Source organism: Diadema antillarum, unplaced genomic scaffold (genome assembly GCF_040938485.1).
Source record: "Diadema antillarum isolate AM-2024a unplaced genomic scaffold, OU_Dant_1.0 seq00000931_RagTag, whole genome shotgun sequence".
In the NCBI taxonomy this organism is placed as follows: domain Eukaryota; kingdom Metazoa; phylum Echinodermata; class Echinoidea; order Diadematoida; family Diadematidae; genus Diadema; species Diadema antillarum.
In genome coordinates this window covers 254,228-280,343 of record NW_027271782.1, presented here as the reverse complement: position 1 = coordinate 280,343, position 26,116 = coordinate 254,228, and the positions used below count along the sequence as shown (strand labels likewise).

General features: G+C 37.1%; 1 protein-coding gene across 1 annotated transcript in view; it reads left to right on the top strand.

Annotated features, from left to right (window-relative positions):
* Nucleotides 1–12,142: 12,142 nt before the first annotated feature.
* The window catches only part of LOC139741446 (forkhead box protein J3-like), a 39,714-nt gene continuing 25,740 nt past the window's right edge, over nt 12,143–26,116 (top strand). Inside the window, exons 1-2 of the mRNA XM_071652027.1 lie at nt 12,143–12,718; nt 17,049–17,123. Of these exons, the coding sequence (XP_071508128.1) occupies nt 12,359–12,718; nt 17,049–17,123 (435 nt within the window). The 5' untranslated portion in view covers nt 12,143–12,358. The remainder of the gene's footprint in view (nt 12,719–17,048; nt 17,124–26,116) is intronic.

Genomic DNA, 26,116 nt, shown 5'->3' with positions numbered 1-26,116 from the left:
CCTATGCATCGTCCAAATAAAAAAAAATAATGATAAAAGTGGAGTGACATTTTTTTTCTTAAACAATTAGAAAATTTTCTAAAATTAGAAAAAAACAAAACATGTATAATACTTACAAGTTATGGTGAGCATTCAGTTACCACACCATTTACTTCATTTCCCTTTGCAATACTGAAACTGTCTTATTGTTTATCTAGCAATCTGGATATTAGTGAATCAAAATGAGAATAAAATCTCCACATGACAACACGTGCGGTCATCCATCACACACATCTTTACACATGAAACACTGTACAATTATTATCTTCTTTTTTTTTGAACACTTTTATTAACAGTAGCCAGTAGATACTAATACAAAGTTGTATACATAGTACAAATTGTGTGTCAACAATATTACTTAGGACTTACTATCATCAGAACATACAATACAGAAACATGACTGACCTTCAATTGAAATTAAAATATAAGTTGGTAGATGAAGTACATGTATAAACAGAATTTTGTTAGAGGACACTACAATGAGCTTACAGACAAATACATGACAAATTAATTTGTACAAACAAGAGTGATGATATAACGTGATTATGTTCGTAATCTAACAACATTACCATTAACATGGGATAGCAATAGTGTGAGCAGCATGTATCTACTGTTACAGTAGCTAAAACGAATACAGTAGCAAAGAGTATGACAAGCAGAGTAGAAAAATGGAGAAAATCACAACTGCATTTAAAATAAGAAAAATGTGCAATAAGTCTGTCAAGCAGTAGAAATCCAGCAAATGCAGCATCATTGCATTGCAAAAGCAAGTCTTAGCCACAGTTCAACAGCATGTCACAACAAAAGCATGCGGTAGAGTGTCCATTTCAACATGTGGTATCATGGCATATTTCGACTAAAAAAATAAAAAGGCAAATGCCAAGCAACATCTCACCTGCATGCTGCAGTTTGTGAGTTGAGTACATTTCAACATAAGTTTATGGACCTTTGACCTTTAATGAGTTGACGACGATGACAACAACTACAGTGACACCTATGTCTTGCTTCCGCTACGCAGGCAAGACAAAAACAAAAACAACAACAACAACAACAACCACCACTGCTGGGCCCCATTGCATAAAAGTTACTATTATGGTAACTTTGCCATCCAGTGGAAACTCCCATGGAATTCTTGATTTTGATTGGCTGTTGAGTATTGTTGCCATGGTAGTTACCATTGGATGGCAAAGTTACCACAATAGTAACTTTTATGCAATGGGCCCCTGGTAATTAGAACATTCATGTCCAGGGAGCAAAAACACACTAGCTTCCCTTCCAGAATGAATTTGATAACACACAAATCTTTCAAGAGAACATAATGCACTCAACTGAAAAATCCACCAGTGGAATGTATTCCTTGATGGCCACAGAGTCACAAGAAATGAATTACTGAAGCTTCTAATTCCTACATGGATTTCTTAGAAATTTTTACAGTACTGCGCTGCAATGCATTTTACGTGTGTTCTTAGCCTTACTAGTATTTGGCTGTGTGCATGTGGGGAATAGGGAAATTTCACACACAAAACAAAAATGAATAAAAAAAAACATGACGAGCTACAATAAGTTCAACAAGGCAAGGGTAGGGAAAGGAAAAGAAAGCAAGAATGTTGGGTTATATTGTATCTTAGCAACATTGACATTTGTACAATAGCGCAGCCGTCAACATGAACCAATCAAAACAACACTGTACCAAATTCTAGGTAGAAATCCACTTGTACACTTTCAATTACAACGTACATTTCCTATTTAAAACAACATTATGATATTTACAGTAAAGGAGAACCAGAATTATGTTTCCAGGCTCAGCACTACTAATTAAAGAAAATTCTGGAAAGCTGGCAGCTATGCAGCAAATGAGAAATTAAAAGCATGGATGAAGTTTTGGGGAAAAAAGTCAGGTGTGTTATGCTGAAATGGTAAATTGACAGGCATGGAATAGATGAAGATGAGAATCATTAAAGACAACTCAAGGGCTGGTTTGATATTCTCAACTTATTTTTTGGTTTCTGAGATTTATGGCAGATAAACAAAATGCTTATGCTGTGAGGGAAATACAAAATACAAAAATATGAATGAAGAATAAGGCTAATAAAAAATATCACTGCATTGATCATAAGAATATTGACATGGATTCATGATGAGTGCATTCTTGTGAATCTGCCAATTAAGCCCTGCTGTTCACATCTGCTACACATCATATCTTGGCAATAATAATAATAATAATACATACAATTTCTATAGCGCCGTTCTCCACTTTGATTAAATGCTCAAGGCGCTTTACAATTGTACATCAAAGCAAACAGATTGAAAATACAAGTACATCACAGTAATAGAAGAAGGATGAAGAAGCAGAAAAAAAAAGACATGAAAGTCTGTCTTCAAAAGACACTGGTCTTCAAAATGCACTGCTAAACAGATAGGATTTTAAATTACTCCTGAAAGATGTTATAGAGCTCGAGTCTTTCAGCTCACGAGGAAGTGAATTCCACAGTGTTGGTCCAGCGTGAGCGAAAGCTCGTTCCCCCCAAGATTTCCTAGAAAACGGAATATGTAAGAGACCTGAAGTTGAGGATCGAAGAGTTCGTGAAGGTTGGTATTGACGAAACAAACAAACATTGTAATCAGGAGCTGTTCCCTCAATAACATGATAAACCAAAAGAAGTATCTTAAACCGAATACGCTCCTGTACAGGCAACCAATGAAGACTCTTCAGGATAGGTGTGATATGACTGCGTTTACTTGACAAAGAAACAATACGTGCAGCGGCATTTTGTAGCTTTTGTAATTGGGCAATTTGCGAGTTTGGTAGATTGAAAAACAAACCATTACCGAAATCAAGGCGTGAAGAAATAAGTGCATGAACAAGTTTTTCCGTGGCAGAGCGAGTCAAATACTTGCGAATAAAACCAATATTGCGCAATTGATAACGGACTGATTTAGAAATGTTGGTGATTTCAATGTCATATTTGTCCATTCTCACTATAATTGCAATTGACCTATAACATGAAAAAAAAAGTAAATGCAGGAACAGATGACACCTGACAATGTGGTATCCTTGGGTAGAGTGGTACCCTTGCAGTTCCTTTGGAGGGACAATTACAGCCACTTTATTAACATTGGGAGTAGTGATCAAAAAGAAATGCTCATATTATCGCACATGTATGGTTTATTTGTGTCACGAAACACCTTAGCAACAAAAATTTTGCAACAAAACCACAAACAGGAGATAGTACTAATTTTCTCATTAAACTGTCACAGTGATGGTTTATTCTAGAAACGGTTTTTATTCAACTATTGTTAACTGTTTGTTTATCTTACAATACCCTGTACTTAACACTGATTGAATAGAGATTAATATTTTCACGTTGGTGATTTTTTATCCCTAACACATAGTTAGAAACTACTTTGAAGCACGGCAACAGTTTGTTTTCTTCATCTGCAAATGTTAGCAAGGTGTTTTAAGTGTTGCTGTAAGTGCCATTGAAGAGGTGCTCTGCACTTGAAAAAACAGTACCTGGGTGGATACCAAGTGGTACTGTTCCTGTCATTGAAGGGGTGCTCTGCCCTTGCAGACCAGTGCCGTGGTGGGGACCAAGTGGTGCTGTAGCTGCCATTGAAGGGGTTCTCTCCACATGAAGACCAGTACCTTGAGTGGGACAATTAAAGTCACTTTTTAACATTGGGCGCAGTGATTAAAAATATGCTAAAATCATCACATTTGATGCACATGTATGCTTCAGTTGCACTGCAAAACACAGCATTTAAATAGTTTGCAATATTGTCCCAGTGATGGTTTATTCTAGTAACAATTTTGATAAAACTATTGTCCACATTTTTTAAATTTTACAATACCCAATACTTACCATGAAATAAATACAGATAAACATTTAAGGTTCATGATTTTCATCCGTAGCTCACATTTAAGAATTCTTTTGAAGCACTAAACCATTTTTTTTTTTCTTATCTGCAGTTGTTGCCATAGAATCTGGGTGGATACCTTTTGTGGTACTATTCCTGAAGTTGAAGGGGTGCTCTGCCCTTGTAGACCAGTGCCATAGTGGAAATTACATGATGATGCTGTTGCTGTCATTGAAGGGGTGCTCTGCCCTTGAAGACTAATTGCTTGGGAACAAGTGGCATTGTCACTGCCAGTGGAGGGGTGCTGTGCCCTTGCAGAGTACCATGGTAGGGAGCAAGTGGCACTGTTCCTGCCATTGACGGGGTGCTGTGCCCTTGCAGACAAGTATCACGGTGGGGACCAAGTGTTGGTATTGAAGGAGCACTGTGGTCTTGAAAACCAGTGCCATGGCAGTTGCCGATTGGTGCTGTTGTTGCCTCTGACTGGCTGCTCTGCCCCTGGTCTGTTCGGCTTGCACAAGCTGTACAAATAGTATAATCCCATGCAGAAGAGCCTGAATGTTATACATGTACATGTAATTTATGATGTACGTGGATAACAATATCAAGAAAATATAAAGGGATTACTACAAAAAATCATTAAAACAAGGAAAAGTAGAAATTACGCGGTGCGTAATATATGTCCCCGCCGGAAGTAGCATTTAGTAGCAAAATGTACAATATAGGTAAAAAGATGAAGGTCAAAGGTCAAAGAAGTCAAAGGTCAAAATTCTATGTAGAAGTTTTGAAGCCCTCACCTAGTGCCATCACATAAAGCAAACGGAATCGAAATCGGGTTAGAAATGGCGAAGTAGCATTTTGTAGCCAATGTACAATATAGGTAAAAAAATCAAGGTCAAAGGTCAAAGAAGTCAAAGGTCAAAATTCTGTGTAGAAGTTTTGAAGCCCTCACCTAGTGCCATCACATAAAGCAAACGGAATCGAAATCGGGTTAGAAATGGCGAAGGAGTAGCATTTGGTAGCAAAATGTACAATACAGGTCAAAAATCAAGGTCAAAGGTCAAAGAAATCAAAGGTCAAAATTCTGTGTAGAAGTTTTGAAGCCCTCACCTAGTGCCATCACTTAAAGCAAACGGAATTGAAATCGGGTTACAAATGGCGAAGGAGTAGCATTTTGTAGCAAAATGTACAATCTAGGTCAAAAATCAAGGTCAAAGGTCAAAGAAGTCAAAGGTCAAAATTCTGTGTAGAAGTTTTGAAGCCCTCACCTAGTGCCATCACATAAAGCAAACGGAATCAAAATCGGGTTACAAATGGCGAAGGAGTAGCATTTTGTAGGCAATGTACAATATAGGTCAAAAATCAAGGTCAAAGGTCAAAGAAGTCAAAGGTCAAAATTCTGTGTAGAAGGTTTGAAGCCCTCACCTAGTGCCATCATATAAAGCAAATGGAATCAAAATCGGGTTAGAAATGGCGAAGGAGTAGCATTTTGAAGCAAAATGTACAATATCGGTCAAAGGTCAAGGTCAAAGGTCACAACTGAAATTCTGTATAGAAGTTTCAAAGCTCCCATGTAGTGCTATCATATAAAGCAAACAGAATCAAAATTGGGTTAGAAATGGCGAAGGAGTAGCATTTTGAACATTTTGATCACACACGGACGCACACACGGACGGACACACGGACGGACGGACGGACGGACACACGGACACACGGACACACACACGTACGGAGCCCGTTTCATAGTCCCCTGCTCGAACTCGTTCGGCGGGGACAAAAATGAAAACAACACATTCCATCAACTTGACTGACATATGTTATGGGTAGCAATTATTCCCCCTGCTTTCTGAAAGTGGTTAGTCAAGTGGTCTTTCATTTTGATAGAAAAGTTGATTTTTGGCTCTAAGGCCCAAATTCACTAAGGTGGTTTAAATTTAGACCATGGTACAAAATAAGCGTAAAATGGGTGTACCTTTGACAAGTGCTGATCAACGAGCGATTGTTAATGTTATTGAGCATCTGCCAGTGTATGCAAGCTGTCACATGCATTTACGCAGAGGGAATTGCATAAACCATGGTCTAAATTTAAACCACCTTCATGAATTCATACCTAAGAGTACAAGTTTTGTAATAATCTATATCCATTTATGTAAGTATACTGACACTAGAACAGTTCAAGATATCTAAAGATAAATACCTAACATCATCATTAAGATAAAACCCATTACTAAATCAAATTCTGATTGTTGATATTTGCTTCCTACATAAATTATTTGACTGTATGAACTGCAATGACACTGAAGTTGTAATCTACATATTTCTTATTCAAATGGACCTCTGTATTTAAAAAAATGTATGATCTTGAACGCAAACAAGTTAAATGACAATACCCTGATTGATTTTAAGGTCCAACCAGACCATCTATCTTTTCATACAACTTGATAACTCTAGAATCTGAACAATCTCTAGTCATGGTGAGTGGTTTTTTGCAATAACCACTCACCATGACTACAGATACATTTCTTTTACACGCACTGTTCTCTCTCTCTCTCTCTCCCTCTCTTGTTAGTATAGTAATGCACACACCAGATATCAGCTTCGCAAAAATCACTCTATCATAGACTTTGCACGTTTTCAAATGCCTCCATCAGATTTCCACGTGACAGCGAACAGCATTTCTTTGTATTGCTTGTTGAGGCAAGGTCCCAAGAAGAGCCATTTCAGTTCTAAAATCTGATTAATATGAGTGGATTTTTGTCCTTTTTTTTGGGCTTGGACTTGGAGGAAAAAAAACCCCAAAAACAACATATAGCCATGACATAGGCGTAGTACAAGTACTAGGCTCCTACCAACCTAGTAGAACTACTGCTACTACAACTAGCCTAGGCTAGGCTGGACAGTGTTTTGATATCTAGAGTAGACGCCTATATATCCTACATTGATACAAATAGAAAGTACAATTAAAATAATTGTATGTGTCTTTTGTAGATATCTACATGAACGGAAAATTTCTCTAACGCAATTAATAGGGGAGTTTTAGGGAATTCTGAAGCGAAAATAAGTTTTTAGTGAGAGGTGTTCAGATACAGAATCTTTTAGATAAAGGCTACCATGAACACAAAGAATTAAACTCTTGCTGATTGTTCTTACACGGTTACTAATGAATGGGACTACAATAATTGAGACGGCAACTAAGTTACATAAAACTATGAAAATTACTAACTTAGTTATATTTCCACGACATAGGCCTCCAAAAACAAATGGGAATGTGAAATAGGCTGTGATATACACCTCATAGGTGAATTTTAACAGAAATGTATTCTTCTTTACCTGTTTGTCATCTTGATCACTGACAATACGCCACTTCATCCATTCACTGAGGATTCGATGAAGAGCAGAGGACCGGCGTTTCACCCCGAAGTTACAACGTGCGATCCTATGCGATGCGTCGGTTCATTCACGCACATGCAAAATACGCGCTAGTTCATGAACAGACGCATGCGGATGCGTCACTTCATGCAGTCAGTGCGACAACAGTAGTGACAAAATAATGTACGGCGTGTGCGTAAATCATGGCTTTTGGCTGTAATTTGAAGTACACAACTTGCTACGATGATAGATGCAAGTGAGAACAGTGGAATAAGGCAAAAATCTAATTTTCGATAAAATTGAAAAAAATTCTCAGATACGTCGGTTCATCTTTTCACCGACGAATTGTCACTCGACTATGTTGCAATGTGCACGTCAATACACAGCTCCATTATAATTATGTTTCTTGATATTTCTACTGTTTTGGAGATCCTGTATACCCAACATTTTTATTGTAGGTATCGAGAGAAAATACTCGTCATATAGTACCAAGCAAATCTTGTCATACTTGAAGTATTTGTAATTCACGCCTTACTCTGTACACTCTTCCATTTTTATGGGCATTCTATTTGGGCTACAGTGAGTTATTCCGCTGAGAGTAATCGCAATCTGGTGTTAAATAATACTAATACTAATACTAATACTAATACTAATACTAATACTAATACTAATACTAATACTAATACTAATACTAATACTAATACTAATACTAATACTCATACTAATACTAATACTAATACTAATACTAATACTAATACTAATACTAATACTAATATTAATACTAATACTATCTATTACTATTACTACTATGTTTATACTACTACTACTACTACTACTACTATTTCTTACTAATTAATAATAATAATAAAATAATGATGACAAATAATACTCATTATTGCGCTTAATACTCACGTTTCTAAGCACATAGCTGAAAAAGAAGAAGACTACTTTTCCTCCGTATGCCACCATTCCCCTTCATATCATCATCGTCAGTGCATGGTTGATGAACTAAACAGAGAGGCCACTCACAGGCAGAAAAAAAAAATCATACACTTGTGTAATCACGCCAGTTGAAAAGATCTTGCGTGCTCATCATGGTCATGATAGGTCAGCCCCTTCCCACCCTCATAACTATAATAATAGGCGACGGAAACAATGATCCCCCCCCCCCCCCCCCCCCCCGGGCTTCGCTGGAGATTATATATGACATTTGCGGAATGCGAACCTGATTTCTCTTTTCGGGGTAAAGAACATTTTGCAAAAACAAACCTTCGGTATGATTACTGTAACCGAAGGGACACCTCCTCCCTCACCCTCCCCATGTTCAAGAGTGAAGACGTACACGAGAAAATGCAATGAATTAACCACTCACATGCATATTAGCCCTGAAAATTATATTTAAAATAATTGTTCTTAAAATTCCCCCAAAGTGTGATAAGAAAGATGGAGACGTGGGAAATGAGCTTGCGAGACAAGTATAGTTTTACGATAATATGTCAGACATTCACAGTGCTCTTGAATATTAGTTCTTCTTTTATTTTTTCGATGAAAAATTCTCCAAAATTCTCAATGTTTATGCACCAGATCATTAAATTTCAGCTGTACAAAAAAGAAAAAGAAAAAGAAAAAAGAATCTATCTCGTGTAGGATACTCCCCTCTCACACTCTCTTCCCCTGTAGTCCATCTCCATACCATAGTCTTTTCTGTTATAAAGACGCAAACGCCGGAAAAGAAAATAGCGATGACAGATACAACGAATAGCCATTCACATTCATTTTCTTACTTTTTGATTGAAAAAATGTTTCCCTATTATTTCCCCGAAGCGTGCATGATAGGTCATTGACTTTCATTTGGGAAGCTTCGTTGTGTAGAAGGGGATACCTTCCTCTGATTATGTCACTTATATAATGGGTTATATAAATGTTTTTGATTTTTTCAAAACAAAATATATATTTTATATTGAATTAAGCGGCCTATAATGCATATTAAATGTGACTACAGGGCTTAATCTACTTCAGATCAACATAATAATTATTTGTACATTAATTCGCAGTTGTATCCTTTTTAAACAGTAATAGCGCCATCTTGTGTTTTGTCTTAATTTTGTGCAGTAAACACGTCTCGCCGGTGAACATCAGTCTTGATAAGGTTTGGACCTTTATAATAAGCTGAAAAGGTAAAACAAGGGCTCACAATGTGTTTCTTAATCTTTCTTGATAAAAGCACACAAACTGATTAGGGGCCTATACCTATATTGCCGAACTTATAGCTTAAAACTAATGAAGAATATAATTCTTAAGATTGTCTTTGTTTTCAAATTAGTCAAAGTGCGCTCCCATGTTGTGTCCTAGTGAAATTTCGACAGTTCCATTTTGTAGGGCATGACTTGTTTTATATTCGTGCCAAATTTCAAAGCAATAGTTGTTAAAAACTATAGAAATTATAGAGAGGGCACACTGTGCCTCTTTGTGTCAGAGAAGTTTAATATTGGCTTGGGCTTCTTAGGGTTATTTGCTGATTGCTAACTATGACTAAGCAAACAAAAACAAAAACAGAAATAAAAACAACCCAAATGTTTACTGCATATTATACAGAATGAAAGTGTTGATGCTGGGTGTTTTTTTTTTGTTTTTTTTTTGTTTTGTTTTGTTTTGTTTTTTTTTTTGGGGGGGGGGGGGGCGGGAGTAGAAAAGAAACCCTTTCGGTTTAATGTATCTCTAAGTCACACCTTCCTGGTGAAACTAACAACCGGAAATGGTATCGTTTGCGAAGGACCATAGACACGACTTTCCTATAGACCATGACGATTGGCAACCTTTCATACGCAAGATATCGTATTCCCCCAACACACTGTCTTATTTTTCACTCTTAAAGGACAAGTTCACCTTCATAGACATGTGGGTTGAGTGAATGCAGCTATATTAGTACATCAGTGAGAGTTTGAGGAAAATCGGACAATCCGTTCAAAAGTTATGAATTTTTGAAGTTTCTGCTCAGTCACGGCTGGATAAGAAGACTACTATATCTTGTGATGTCACATGTGTACAACGATATAAAGAAAGAATAAAGAAAATTCAACATATTTTCACTTTTCTCGCATAGCAAAAGAACACTCGACTTCTCTCTTTCAGAAGGCAGGGGGTATAATATTACCCATGGCATACATCAGTAACAAGTCGAAGAAATGTGCACTTTATTCAAAAAGTAAAGTTTTGTGAAATTCTCTTTTTATTTTCCTTATATCGCTGTACGCATGTGACATCAAACACTTATAGTAGTCTTCTCATCCAGCAGTGACTGCGCAGATACTTTGAAAATTCATAACTTTTGAACTGATTGTCCGATTTTCCCCAAACTTTCACTGATGTGCTCTGCTAACCGCCTTCACTAAATCCACATGCAATTGTATATGAAGTTGGACTTGTCCTTTAAAGGGATGGATAGTTTTGGTTGAGATGGTGAATCAGGTTTTGAGAGATAATCAGAAACTGCTTATAATATGAAATGTTAAAGAGCATGCATTATTCTGAGAGGAATTGAAAATTCATTTAATATGATGAAATTTAGTTTTGGAATGGCTGAGATATCCAAAAGAAAGGTGTCCTAATATTAAAGGTAAGACCCTGGGGGTGTTTCATCAACGTTTGTCACGGCGCTGACAACTTGAATCACCATAGTAACAGTCAGTGACCAGAACATCTCAGCCAATCAAAATCAAGGATTTTGCTGAAACCCTGTATTTGGACCACTATTTTCTTTTTCCCCGGACATCTCAGCCCGTTTCCCTCCCCTTAGCATATTCATTGAGGGCCTAGTACAGGTTAATCTCGGGACAGGGTCGAAGGATGTCAAGACACCCTGTCCGACCAATGGGCCCAGATGTACCGAGACTTGCGGCTAGGCTTCGGTGTCGATTTTGCCATTTGCATCAGACCTGCCCCTGCAATCGCCTGAGTGTCATTATCGCCAATGGTACCTCGCCAATGTTTCCAGTATAATACTAGTTGATATACCTACTTAGTTTCCTTCCACAAGTACAGACAACACAAAACATCTTTCGTTAATTTAATATATTCCGTAATCTCGATCTCTTAATTCATGGTAAGGTTATAGCCAGAGTTTCTCAGTCGGGTATAGGCCTAATCATCCAGACCGGAAGGACATCGTTCAGTGTGCTTGGTAAATCTTCACACATTGACCATCGATTTTTTTTCACACTTCAGTGAAGCGGTATGTCCAGACGATCAGGCCAGGAGATTAAAAAAGAAGAAGAAGAAGAAAAGACAGAAAAGGGAAAAGAAGTACCGGCATTCCAGGCGTACCCTGTCTTGATATCAAGCTAACACTCCAGACTACAAAATGGACAAAATGATTAAAAGGTTTAACATCTTCTCAGTCGATATTAACGTCAGCATGGAGCTATAATCCATGGGATTAGAGCCTCTCCAAATTACGTAAGGAGAGAGGGCAAATGTTGCACCCCTTCCCCCCGAACCCCGGAAATTATTGAGTGGGAACTCTTCATTGTTAGTGGCATTAACTTCCAGGGGCACTGTTGCCGGTCAGAACCAGTGCTCTCGCCAAATGATGATATGATTTTATCTACGAAAAATGTCCCCAAGATTTGCATCAATAAATGTATGATAATATCATGATTCATACTCTTATTAGCACAAACTAAAATCACCTATTTTAGTTAGTTGTGTGTGAATAATTGTTCTTTTTTAATGATTTAATCTAGCCTTCTAAGTACCAGTACATCGCGATCGTACATTCGCGCTACGACCATGCTATGACGTAAGAAGGAAGCCGCTGCCATGGCAGTCTTCGCAGGGGGTCTGGAGCTCGAAAAGTAGTGAAGTGGCGCTACAAGGCTGACGTACTTCCGCACCTGAAATTAGGGCAAAAGTCCGGGTGAAATTTGTTGCGAAAACTGGGTTACACCCCAACTGAGGAAGCATTTTAGTCAAATCTATCGTACTGCTACTGAAATCAGCGAAATTGCGCGTGAATAACGGAGATTATTAGTGAGAGCTAAATTCCGTATTTATGCGCCGAGTGTAATGCGGCTCTTGCAACTAAACAAGCAAGATGGCGGACGCAGACTTGGGCAACAGCCTGACTTCCATGGACTGGCTAGGCCGGCTGAATATACCAGGAGCTTTAAATGGTAATACGCCGAACAGCAAAAATGGACAGGGACAAAATAACTCATTAGACCCTTCAAAAGGTACAATTCCTATGCGAAAATCGCCTAGTTCACCACTGGATACGACCGCGACATGGGACGAACAGCAGCCGGTGAAGGACGGGAAGCCACCGTTCAGCTACGCGAACCTCATCACGTTCGCTATCAACAGCTCGTCGAAGAAGAAAATGACACTGAGCGAAATATATCAGTGGATCTGCGACAACTTTCCGTACTACAGGGATGCCGGGAATGGGTGGAAGGTTTGTATTTAGGATGTCATTGTGCATATATATTTGACATGAGCTCCATAACACATATCTTCAACAGTCAGCATTGTCTCAGCAATAAACTTAAATTTACGAGTTCTAACAATTCAATTGTTTACACCTGTCACTAGCTGTCACTGCACACTGTCACTGGTTTAGGCTAAAACTTAACGTGGATTTTTACATTAACATTATTAACGCTAGGGTTAACGTTGATTAGACTTAGCTCAGAGTCAGTCTAACGCTAGCCTAACGTTAGAAGTTCACTGACGCCACCTGTCAGAATCAAAATGCGAAAAGAGACGGAAAGAAATTAAGAAGCTAACTAACGACCATGTCCATGGGCACAACTTGTGTGGTTTTGTCATCTTCTTCTTTTTCTCATTAACACGTTAGACTCTAACCAGGGTCCAAGTGGGTATACGGTCCTCTATGCCTCTGTCTAGGCCCCCAACGTTACTGTAACTCAGCAGAAGATTCATGCAGACTGTGTGTGTGTGTTCACTGTCAATGTCAAAACGATGCTTCAATGATGGGCACACTGCCTAGCCAAGCGGTAAGGCATTGCCTTTTTGGATAGCCTGTGGCTGTAGCCTGTACTGTAGCCCGTTAAAGTGTTAACATGTTTTGTCTAGATGTCTAGATATCAGTCAATCACTAACTCACTGGATAGAGAAACAGGAAGAACATTACAGGGCTGCCAACACTACGTGTGGAAACTAGGTGAGAGCGAGACTCCCATAGGCCAATGCTATAATTTAGGAGTCAAAATGAGTGAGATCAAAAGAAATGCATGCAAATGAAATAAAGTTTTAGAGTGAGAAAGGACCAAATGGGTGAGTCTCATGCTCGATGCGTGAGAGTTGGCAGCCCTGACATTGTCATTAGTCTTCAACAAGAAGGGGGTGGCTGACTTACACTTGTAATAGTGAACATCTGCAGACTGTCTTGTCTATAATGTCACATTTTGGTCTGTCCATGTTGTAAACATACCTTCTCCTCTTACCATAGTCTAGAAATGGTATAAAACACAATGTTCAGTAGAATTTTAGAGCTGTTATTGTCTTCTCTCATCAAATTGGGCCATTCAATTGAAAAACAAAGTTTATTTGAGCATTCATAATTTGACCATTTGTATGAGTGATCATTACATGCTGTCTAGCATTAAAAACATGTACAGTGTACATTTACTCAAAATTTTTTATTTTGGCATAAATTCTAATACTTAATAGATTGCTCGTTTGAAGCAACTTTGGGACAAAGATATCTCTCATTAAAGTGTTCTAAAACTAGGGGTAATGCACAATGGAAACAGAAAAATAAAGCAACATCCCTGAAAAGTACCCTCTAAAGAGTCTTACTCAGGAAATGCAGCGTCCTGTGGCAGCTATATTAATATTATGAGCATTTAATTTAATGCCTTCTTGGTGGTCTTGAAAAAAATACCGGTAGATAGATCCACACACTTGCACATGCCACCATCTGTAAGTGCTTCAAGTTTATTGGAATTGTTTACTCAATCTCAAAGCTTCTTGAGTATTCAAGAAACAGTTTGTATCCATCTATCATAAATTGGCATTTAATAAGCTTCAGAAGTATTTATGACCAAGTTTGCATTTTGTGTGTATCTGATTAATATGTAATACCTTAAATGCTACAATTTGTAGTTTTGTTTTGTTTTGTTTCTGTAGGAAAGAGTCCCATGTACTCCCACTTTTATATCTAGAGTTACATTGACTACATCTATGTACCCCAACCACATTACCCTAGGACACCAAGATTATAAAAGTTTAAATACCCTAACTTCAAATTCTAACTCCAACCCTAACCCTAGTTAATCCTGAGTAAACTCTAACCCTAATCCTAAAGCCATCTAAATTTAATGGTGTTTCTTATACATAATACATAGGGGGAGGGGGGGGGGGGGTTACTGTACATATGGAACTCTTGCCTTTCTGTAAGTACATGTACAGTATACAGTCTGAACAGAAGCGGATGTTTGATATATTTTAATATGTGATTTTGAAGGCTTTGTTTAATATCAGGACAAAGCAATTAATTACATTTTGGGTCAAACAATGAAAGTCAATAGTGAAAAGAAGTTGACCAATATTTAAATTTTGAAAACCAAAGCTTTGATGCATGAATACAAGGGGTAGGCCTATATTTTACATACTTGTATGAAAAAAACACAGTATCTGAATTTAGCAGAGTTGAAATCAGATTTTAATAGAGTTGGAATATTGAGGCTACTGACATCTCAATGGGGTAAATCTTCTCTGAGGGAGAGTGACCATATCAATATTTTTTTTTCTAATTTAGTAATACAAGCTCTGCAGAGATACACATGTACACACTTAACCTCTTCTTCCAAGTAGGAAATTGGGATGTGAACATACATCATACTGTACATTGTAATTTAATGATTGTGTACATTTTACTGTAATTGTATAGCTGTAAAGATGTAAAGATTTCAACATTACAAAATGTTGATATTAAAGTTATCAGGTACAATGTATGTGACAAGTTCTGACAAGTTGTTGGAGATTATATTTTGGTGGTCTTTGGGAATACAGTACTTTATTGGCTCCTATGAGTAAGCACTAATGTAATATGAACACTAATGACATGATGAATAAGCTGATAAAAGTTATTTGTGATTCATCTACGTGTAGGATCTGCTGGTATGTATACATGAATGTTGCTTCCCCACCCCCTCCCCCCCCCCCCCCCCCCCATCAAGCTAACGCTGTCTTAGATAAGAAATCAAGGATCTTCAGAGCTTTTATTGAGCACTCCTGTGGGGCAATATAACTGATGTTTTCCTCTCCGACTCGTAGAAATTTTCTTACAGACTGTCTTCACAGACATAAAAAGAGGGTTGGGAATTTTTTTTTTTTTTTTTAAGTGCATGAAATAAATTTCGAAGACTTTTTAAAATCATTGTTAGTGGTGTCTTTTAGGTAGAGAATTCTGTATTTGTTTGATGGTTGAAGAAAATGCCTTTATTGACAACACATTTTCTTTTTTGTTCATATTTAAATCAGATATTGTCAGCTTGTGCCTCACATGTCTATAGACTGATTGCTGCTCATTGCGTCAAGTGCGGACAGGAAATAGAGTTGTCTTCACCAAAATGCATTGTACACTCATATGTTAACGTCTGGAAAATGTGTTTTATTGTTGCCTGTAGACCTATTGTGGACCAGTAACCCAATTAGAATATTTGTAAGGTTTTCAGTCTAGACTTCCCAGCCGTAGCAAAAGCTGCCAATCACATAAACTTGCTAGAGGCATAATGTCTACACATTGCTTAAATACAAAATGTATTATGCAGTGTACATGATTAGCAATGTGCATAAAGTATATTGTAACTGTAAAACCAAGCCATATGAAAACAGCAGACCATGTTTTGAACAAAGATATTCTTCATGAGAATGTCATTTTATTACACACATAGTAAGATACTCTATCACGTTTTTAAACTATTCTATTCATAATATTGTATGTTTATCATGACCATGTAATTGTAAATCATGAATTATTACAGTTCCTTCACATTTGAATACTGTTTTTTTTGTACGTATGTTAAAACCCTCATCCTATTGTCGCACTTAAGTGAAAGGGATATCATGGTGCGCGATATACTGTTATAAGTATGCTCTTATGTTTTACATCCGTATAATTGGTATATATCATCTTACGCAATGCTGCACACTGGCACTGGTCCGACGGTCCCTGACCAGTAAAAATCACTGTCGGACCAGTAACTTTTTCAGGAATGGACCATTAAAAAATGGAAAAACTGGGTACTTACTGGTCCTACTGTCTGTCAGACCAGTAGACAAAAATGGGTTTAGTGTGCAGCCCCGTCTTACGACAACTTCGAATTAGCAAAAGAAATTATATTCAGATCTGCTCTTCTGTTTGTTGATCAAGGATCTTACTTTCTATACGCTGTCTTTATAAAAACAAATGACCACTGTTTGTTGCAGTGCTTTATATCAGGCACAATTACAAACTGTATTTCATTTGATATGTATATCATCCCTTTACAATTGTATGTAACATTACAAATCTAATAAAAATTATGAAAGCAACAACATTTTCAGACAGAAAATTCTTTTCAACCTATAACAGTACCACAGAGTATTCGAATGGAGCTCTTTGCATTTTTGCACCAGTTTAGACCTGGGAATGTGAATTTTATTGTCTGCACTTTGTTGATGATGAGAATTATTGCTGTTCATATGACCCATGAAAAGTTAGTGGCTTTCAACTGAAAACAATCTCTTTGCATTTGTTTGTTTGTTTGTTTTTTCAGAACTCCATCAGACACAATCTATCCCTAAACAAATGTTTCATGAAGGTACCAAGATCAAAAGATGATCCAGGCAAGGTATGTACAACTGTCCTTTCAATTTCAAAAGATATTGTTTTAAATCTGTCATTCTATTCCTTCTCATGATTTTTTTTAATGAATTTTAAAATCAGTAAAAATGCAGTATCAATGTTGTTTGGCTTTTTGTTCATTCAATTTTGTGATCTCTTACACTTAGATAAAAAGAAGACAGGTATCAGTGAAATTAGGTGTTGTGCAAGTGCCCTTCTGGTTTTGCAAAGTATATTCTGCATAGATTAGATGTTTGTCTTTGTAATGGTGAGCCTACTGACTGTAAACATTGATGATATTGGTATGGGAGAACAGTCAATATTTGGGTAGACCAGGAAAAAGATCTTTTGATACATACACTAAATCCTAGAAGAAGAGTAGTCTAAAATCTGAAGAACTGACTAAGAATTCACAGTGCATTTTTTTTTTTTTAACCAGACAGGTGATCTTTGTGTACAATCTGTAAATTTACAATTTGATTGGTTGTGACTACCATCATTGTGTGATATTTGTCAGTCATTTCTTCAAGGAAAGGAGGTACAGTGTACATGTCCTCAAGAGATGTCTGAACTGGCATGCATTGACTTTGAAAACAGGACTGATGTGCAGATTTGAAAAAAAAAAAAATGAAATGTTCAAATGAGCAGTGAATCTGAATGTTCAAGTATGTGGTGATGATGCATGAGATCAGACAAGTTGTACATGCAAATTTGATATTAAAGTTACAGTGTGTTGATGAAATAGATGTTAGGCGGGGAAATACAATTGAAGAAAACAGGTGAAAAACATTATAGTAAAGCTACCAGGCTCAGACATTTTTTGTTACTATGAATATGCCAGGAAGGTGGGTGCTATCCTTTTAATTAACTATTCAAGTGAAGCAGAAAGAAAATCATTTTATTCCTTGATGTGCATGAAATCCTTTTTATTCAATCCTAAATATATCTCGATCAGTGCATGGCCTTGGTGTCGTCATGGCATGTCTATCTGCTTAGAATCACAGTTATTCAGTGAGGAGAGCTTTGTTGACATATGTAGGGTTCTATCAAGTTTTCTGATGTTTGTACAGCTATGTGTACTCCTGGTAGTTGCATAACCCCAGCCTAATCCTCCATGTTCACAAACACGTTATGATCACAAAGATCAATACTGAAACTCTATTGGCTTCCACTTGATACCCAGGTGTAACGATTATTGCTGTGAATGGCTTTTGCTAGTGGAAGATGTAATTATCATTCAGACGTATTGTTTCAGTATGGATTCCTTGTGTTGTTTTTGAGTGATACTGAACCCTTAACAATACAACCAATGAGTGCCAGAATCACTTTATAGGAATCCTGATACTTGGGATGTTCATTATTATTCATAGTTAACACAGAATCTTGTGGTTTGCATTTTTTTTTTTTTTTAAGAGTGCTGATTCCAGAAGAGATTCAAAGCAGAGTTCGTTGCTGTACCTGTTACAGTGTTAATACACTTTTCCTTACTTATGACTAGTCCTTGATATTTGGTGGTGATGTGTGATTAATATATCCTGAAGGTTGAGTTTATGGTCATTTACATTGTTTCTAATTTTCAATTTTTGAAATATTGTCCATTGGTGGTCTCATGATCAGACTACAAATACCAGAGCCCTGTTGCATGAAAAGATGCAATCAAACATAAGTCGCAAATATCAAACATATCAGCCGATCAGAATTGAGTATTCAGTGACTTATTTGGTTTTCTGACTTATGTTTGATCTCAACTTTTATGCAAAAGGGCGGAGAGTACTGATTATTGACCTTATACATGGTTGTGTTCATCTACTGAATACAGTGTATTTTGCTGTATTAGTAGTGACTTCCAGCCTAAGACGTGTAACTGGCAAGTCAGTCAGTCTTCCTGCAATAGCTAGAGAATACAGTATCGTTTGCAGTTATTCCTGTGAATACAAATATAACAACCTAGCTTAAATCAGCACATTTACGTATTGCCTGTGTTCAAATGACATAAGTTTTTGCAATAATGTGAGAGACTGTGTACAGGATTGTACACAATGTACAAAATGTATGTCAGTGGAATTTATTGGCAGTTTAAGGAGGTGCTTCAGTGTTGGACGAAAATAATGGCATTATTATTATGTTCATCTTCACACATTTTTACAGTGTAGCTTGTAATCATAGACTTTGTACTTTATACTTTAGGTTGTACATTGTAAATCAATTTGTTAGTCATACTAAATAGTCAATAATTGAGGGGGTCGGTGCAATATAGTGCTAACCCACACAATAGTCATTTTGAGATAATCGCTGTTGAATGTTTGGAAAGTCCATACATTGTACATTAATAAAACATGAATGCATGCATTTTTTACCATCTTATTGGTTCAATTCAAATATGATATTTTCACGGAGTTTAGAGTGAAGGATAAGGATAATGAAAATGCATGTAACTCAATTTTGACACAGGTGTGGGTTACAAGTTTGTAGCACTATATTGCGCCAACCCCCTCAATTCGTACAAGGTATAAGGATAGTCTACAGTGAGATACCAAGATTATGATGGTGCACCATTGAACATACATAGGCCTACATTACACATCACTGACTGTTAATGTTTAGTGTGCATATATTAGCAGTGAAGCATATAATGTACAACTTGTGTTGTTATTGTGCAGATGGCTGTTTAGCATGCCTGCTATTTCATTGCAAGTGGCTTAGTACTGTACTGACTGTGCAATGCCAGACAGTAGGCTGCTACTGCCAGGCAGAGTATATTGTACACTGTAATCCCCAGAGGAATAGACCATGGCCCTATGACCATATTACACATGACCTTTGATTCCTGCGACAAGATTTCTGTTTTTGATCAAGAGTGCAAGCTTTCCTGTCCTTTCCTGTGTGAGAAAGAAAGTCTGAAGTGGCTTGTGGCTAGTGCACAGTGGATGTAGGGCTGTACACTGCACATTGCACATGGATGCAAGGACAGCCAGCACTAAACCCATGTTTTCTGCTGTTCCAGTACTTTACAGTACACGTTTTACATTTCAGCTGATTTTTTTTTTCCAATCATAGGCTGCCATTTATGGAAAAAAAAAGATATTGCAGCATTCAGGAAAAATACTGTTTTACATCAAGATTCAACTGCTGGGATCAAACATGTCAGTTATTATATTTTTCTCAAGATTACTGTTGTTAGGCAGTTATCAATCTGTGTAATTGTGTGTGTGTGTGTGTGTGTGTGTGTGTGTGTGTGTGTGTGTGTGTGTGTGTGTAATTATGTCATGAGCAAACTTTCAGATGTCAGCATAACAACAACAACAACCAAAAGAAAAAAAAATGGATGCACACATGTACAGTGTACGCATTGTACATTGTTAATAGTTATATTAATTTCTAAACCCAAGTCAACTTGAACACAAAGTGGAGTTCACCTACGAAACTGTCTTGAATATTTTTGGTCAAAGCCTTCTTTTCCACCCATAATATACAGAGTATTAAAGGGGTAAGCTTTGCAGCATCTTTAGTAAAGGTGTTTAGCAGGTCAGTGTTTGCAAAGCCATGTTTGACTTCTATGGATAATATGTGACCGTGCACCTCAAAGCGAACATAAAGTCGCACACACTGATTTTGCGTGAGGACTGAAAATAAGTGAAATGGGTCAACCTAGCCGAACTTGACTTTTTCTTATTTTCTGAAAGAGCGGGTCTTCTTTTACATTATGCTAAAATTTGGTATCATAAAACGGGCAGGAAAGTGTGTTTTTTTTAGCAGTTTATCTCGAACATTTTTGGTAGAATAGTGTGATTAGGTGTGTCTTTAGAATCCCTTTTTCATTTCTGAAAAACCTTGTCCACACTCTTCACTTTCAACTATAATAACTTTTAAAAGGATAGTGCCACTGCTTTGAAAGTTGGCATTAATTATGGACTGAATGTGTTAATGAGGCATGCTTAATTTCAGTTTAATCTGATAATCCCTTCATTGTTGTTACTCTGGTGGTTTACTTCCTGTTTTTTTTTTGTCCCATTCATCGCACAGCCAGCACGGTTTGGTAAAGATTAAGCGCTTGAATAGACACTGTACTTCAGAGACTCTTTTCTCAGTTCACACTTTTCCAGAGTTTGTGCTTTCTTTCCAATATTTAGATAGGTTAGGAGAGTCCATTTGATTTGAGTTATACATCATTTTAAAGCTTGAAGTCTGCTCTTTCAGAATATGGTCTTAATCAAAAATTTATGTCTTGCGACTTTTTGTTTGTTTTGAGGTGCAGGGTCACATATGAAAGACTTCTATGGATGATATGAAATATTTCTGTTCAATTCAATTCTCTTGTAGAAATTGCTGCACTGGCAAATCAATACCAATATATTATGCAGTGTGTCAGTAAGTGATGTCTACATACATGTAGTATACAGAAAGTTAAATGCAAACATTGAACATTGTTATGAAAGACAGGCAAATTTTATTTCAAAGCTTGGCTTCCTGACATTGTCTGGTGCCAACATGCCTGCTCTCTGAAGGCAGCACTTAAGAGTGTATGTCATCCATATTGCTTTTTTTTTTAAAATCTCTCTCTTTCTTTTCATTGACAGCAATCTGTGCAGAGTGTATACAGGCTGTGCTTGTACTTGTGTTGTTTTGTTCCCTATCCAATTACTCATCCACTCAAGGCAGTGGTTTCGCACAAGGACAGTACATATTTATGTAGAACTTCTCTTGTGTGCAGTGTGTATGGCATACATAGATAGCAGACACAAAAATGTACAGTATTGTGTATGTAGTGTATACGTAGATTGCACAGGGAAGAATACACAGTTTGTAACTGAATAGTCATTTCACTTCCTTTTCTATGGTGTCCTCACAACATATTTCCTCATAGAAACTCTTTTTCATGAATATGCACAGTACCACATCTATAGTACCACATTTATTGTACACTGTATGTTTTGAGGTAACGTCGTAATGCGAGAAATTAAACAGTTCAGTAAAGACTGGTTTAGCTTGTCCAAAACTAATGTGCCAGACTATTGTGTAGGCCTACACTGTACAGTATATGAGACTGTAAACATTGATGTACAGCATAATGTGTGATTTGAAGTATTATTATGCATTGATATAATTTTGTAAGTAATGTTTTTAATAATGAGCAAACAGATAAGAGTTGATTTGATAATGTTGATTATATTACAGAATGAATATGCACATAAAGTTCATAATTTTAACCATGCAAAAAAGTAAAAAATATTGAATTTTATTCTTTCAATATATATACAACCTCTTAAAAAGATATCGATCTATATAGACACAATATGTGTCATCTGACAGAAGGGATATTACAGCATTAATGTGCAACAATAAGGCACCAAATGAAAAGCAATTTACAATTGTATGTATCGTAGGCAATTAAAAGAAATAATAGGATCCTGCTATTATCAAACTGTTTGAATACCAGGTCTCTCGCTTGGAGGAGATGTTGGTACAGGGGTATAATTGTGTGTGTGTGTGTGTGTGTGTGTGTGTGTGTGTCCAGTGTATCATAGAAAATTTTAGGGGAAAAAAACAAAAAACAGCGACAACGACAACAACAACAACACTCACACGCACACACACATATTTGTACAGAGCTATTGTGCCAATTCTGCACTAAAAAGTGAACAAGGATTAACATTCAAGTGGCAGGTTACTATTTAAAGCAGCCATTATGAAGTACCCATGGGGCATTGATCACATTAATACACTCTACATTTGATTGCTGTACACTGTGGCTTTCCAAAAAATTTGCAAACTTTCCTCAAATTTTCATCAATGTGCACTCAAGGATACCATAGCCCACCTGTCCACTTGTCCAGTGTTATAAACTTCTCTACCTCATCGTTGGACAATTACTGTCAAATACACATTGTACGCTACGTACTTAGGTAGCGAGTTTAATTATTACAAATTGGAAAGTTCTGGAGTACAACAGTGGGCTAAGAAATCGGGATGTGTGTGCGTCCATTCACTCAGTAGGTGTATCAAGACTTGGTCCTACTTTCCTGTCTTGTCACAAGGTTAGGGCCCTTTTTGGAGTGCCCATTCTAGCAAGTGGGCCCTTTCCAGAGTGCCCATTCTAGCAAGTGGGTAAATGCCTAAAGTTTGTAATGGCCTGTTCATTGGTTAATGTTACCATTCAAAGTTACAGGTTTTGCAAGCACCTTGCATGTCCAGAGTATTACTATGCTTGATTTGTTTTCAACAATATGTTGTAGAAATTTTTATGTTGAAATCGGAGTTTGTAATTCATATTCCCTGTCTCCATGAGGTGTAAATATTTAAGGCCATGTAAAAAAAGAAAGTAGTTTCTCGTCCGGGTTTTTTGAGCAAGGCGATGAGGGAGGTCCTTACTATTTGATATCTTACTATTTTTTCGAGGATCGTCAGAATGAAAGTAATATGTGTTTATATGTGTGATATAAACCACTTATCATTTGAGTGATGCACCAAATCTGCGTATATCGCTGTTTATGCATGACAAGTATACCAATTTAACTACACTGTGACTGTATTCATTCAGTCATATCAAGGGTATGGAAAAAAAGATGTTTTTTTTTAACATAAGATATACACATTTATGCATCACTTGTTGAACCTGCGTGTATGAATCCAACCATTATCTCTGGAAATGCATAGCATTATTTTTGCCTTTCAACACAACACAAACTTACTGAGTTAGATCTTTTCTCATATGAAAACTTATTCGCTCAAGGATTTAAAATGCCGCAGACAGTGCTGCCAATTGTCAACCCTGTGAAACAACCACCTGATTTCCTTTTTACTGAAAGACAATACGAACCAGTTGAATACTATACTTGTATTCACTATTTAAAGCCGTTCGCTGTGCACACGCGCGCTTGAGATCGGTTCTCTCCATCACTCCACAATTTTTTTTTCCAGCTCCAGAACGCATGCTATGCTGGCTGGCTGGTCTCCTCTACTACAGGGAAACCCCGTTATAACGAGTTCGGTTATAACGAGGAACCGCTTATAACGAGGTGATCGCGTCGATCCCGTTTTCCTTTGCGTGTAATGGCAGAACGAATCGGTTATAACCTGTTCGGTCATAACGAGATTCCGGTTATAACGAGGACAATTTCGCTAAATCATGATAAAGAAAAACATAAGCAATTTGATCGGATATAACGAGGTTCCATTTCTTGACCAAATTGCCGCTTTCAAACACGCGACAAATGAAACATTGGAAACCGAAATCTCGCTATCCACGTCTTTTCCCGTTTTGCAGAGAACCATTCCTTCCATGTTTTCTTCTTAATCACATGATAAGACACAGGAACACCTTCCGATGTTCCTGCTAATTATTTAACATAATCGCATTCGGTTTTCTTTTTCGCGAGAAACGCGTGTGTGATATGAGGTCAGACCACGGCGCAACGAGAAAAAAATAGATAACGCATTCAAAAACTTTTCATGTAGCGACAATAAAATTTGACAAAAAATGGACAATTGGAATGCGTGTGCAACTCATCATTATATCCTTTCCAATTTTAGTTCCGACTTCCAGTTCTGTTGCTGGTTTTGAGCAAATATGAGTTTGGATGATTAAAGCCGAAATGATAAAATCATCGCCCCTATCCCGCCGGGTAACAGTAGCGTTAAAATAGTTCAGTAACGCATTTTAACCTATTCAGAAAAAGAAGCAAACGCATTTATTAGTTTGAACAGATCTGGATTTGTTCATTATCATTTAACAAATGATAATTTAAATATGAGTGTGTATGATCAAAGCAGAAATAATTAGTGAAATCATCGCGATCCTGCCAGGTGACAGTAGAGTAAAAATAGTTGAATAACGCATGTTAACCTATACTTAATCGGTGCTCGGAAAAAGAAACAAACGCATGTATTAGTTTGAATAGATCTGGATGTGTTCATCATCATTTAACGAATGATAATTTAAATATGAGTGTGTATGATTAAAGCCGAAATAATGAATGAAATCATTGCGATCTCGCCGGGTGACAGTAGCGTAAAAATTGTTGAATAACGCATGTTAACCTACTTAATCGGTGCTTGGAAATAGAAACAAACGCATTCAACAGTTCAAGAACGGATGTACAAAACGCGAAGAGATTTTCGGAAGAAAATAAAGAACGCATTTTTAATCCCTTCGAGCGCAATGATCATACATTATATAAAATTACAGCCAAATGATTCATGAAATTATCGAATTCCCGCTGGGCACCAACAGCGTAAAATACCTCGCAAGTTAGCGGTAAACAACGCACGTATGTTACTCTGAAATCATCGCGATCTCGCCAGGTGACAGCAGCGTAAAAAAAGTTGAATGACGCATGTTATCCTAAATCAGAAAAAGAAACAAACGCATATTAGTTTGAATAGATCTGGTACAGACTTGCGTAAACAGGATGACAACCTCCCACATTCAATCCTGTCATATATTTTCAAGAACGGTCGTACAAAACGCGAAGAGATTTTCGGAAGAAAATAAAGAACGCATTTTTAATCCATTTGGGCGCAACGATCATACATTGTACATGTACAGTACCGGATTACAGCCGAAATGATTCATGAAATCGTCGCATTCCCGCTGGGCACCAACAGCGTAAAAATACATAGCAAGTTACGGTAAACAAGGCCTGTATGTTACTCTACAGTATATGTTTGCCCCCATACTTGCGCTGGTGTTTAGAAAAAGCTTAACAAACAAGAATTACAATAAAGAATTAACTTATCATTTCAGCCTCTATTTCTTCATCTAATTCACAAATAATCTCCCTTTATTCTCTCAATAATAACGCTCAATAATTGTGTGATAATAACGCAAAGGATATGTTTAAGTTTAATGGATGGGTATTTGACGTCATGCTTATGTTTTTCTTTGTTTTTAATGAGTATGGTTATAACGAGGTACCGGTTATAACGAGGTAATATCGCCGGTCCCACGGATCTCGTAATAACGGGGTTTGTGGTTACATTGCGCAATCAATCTAGCAGCAC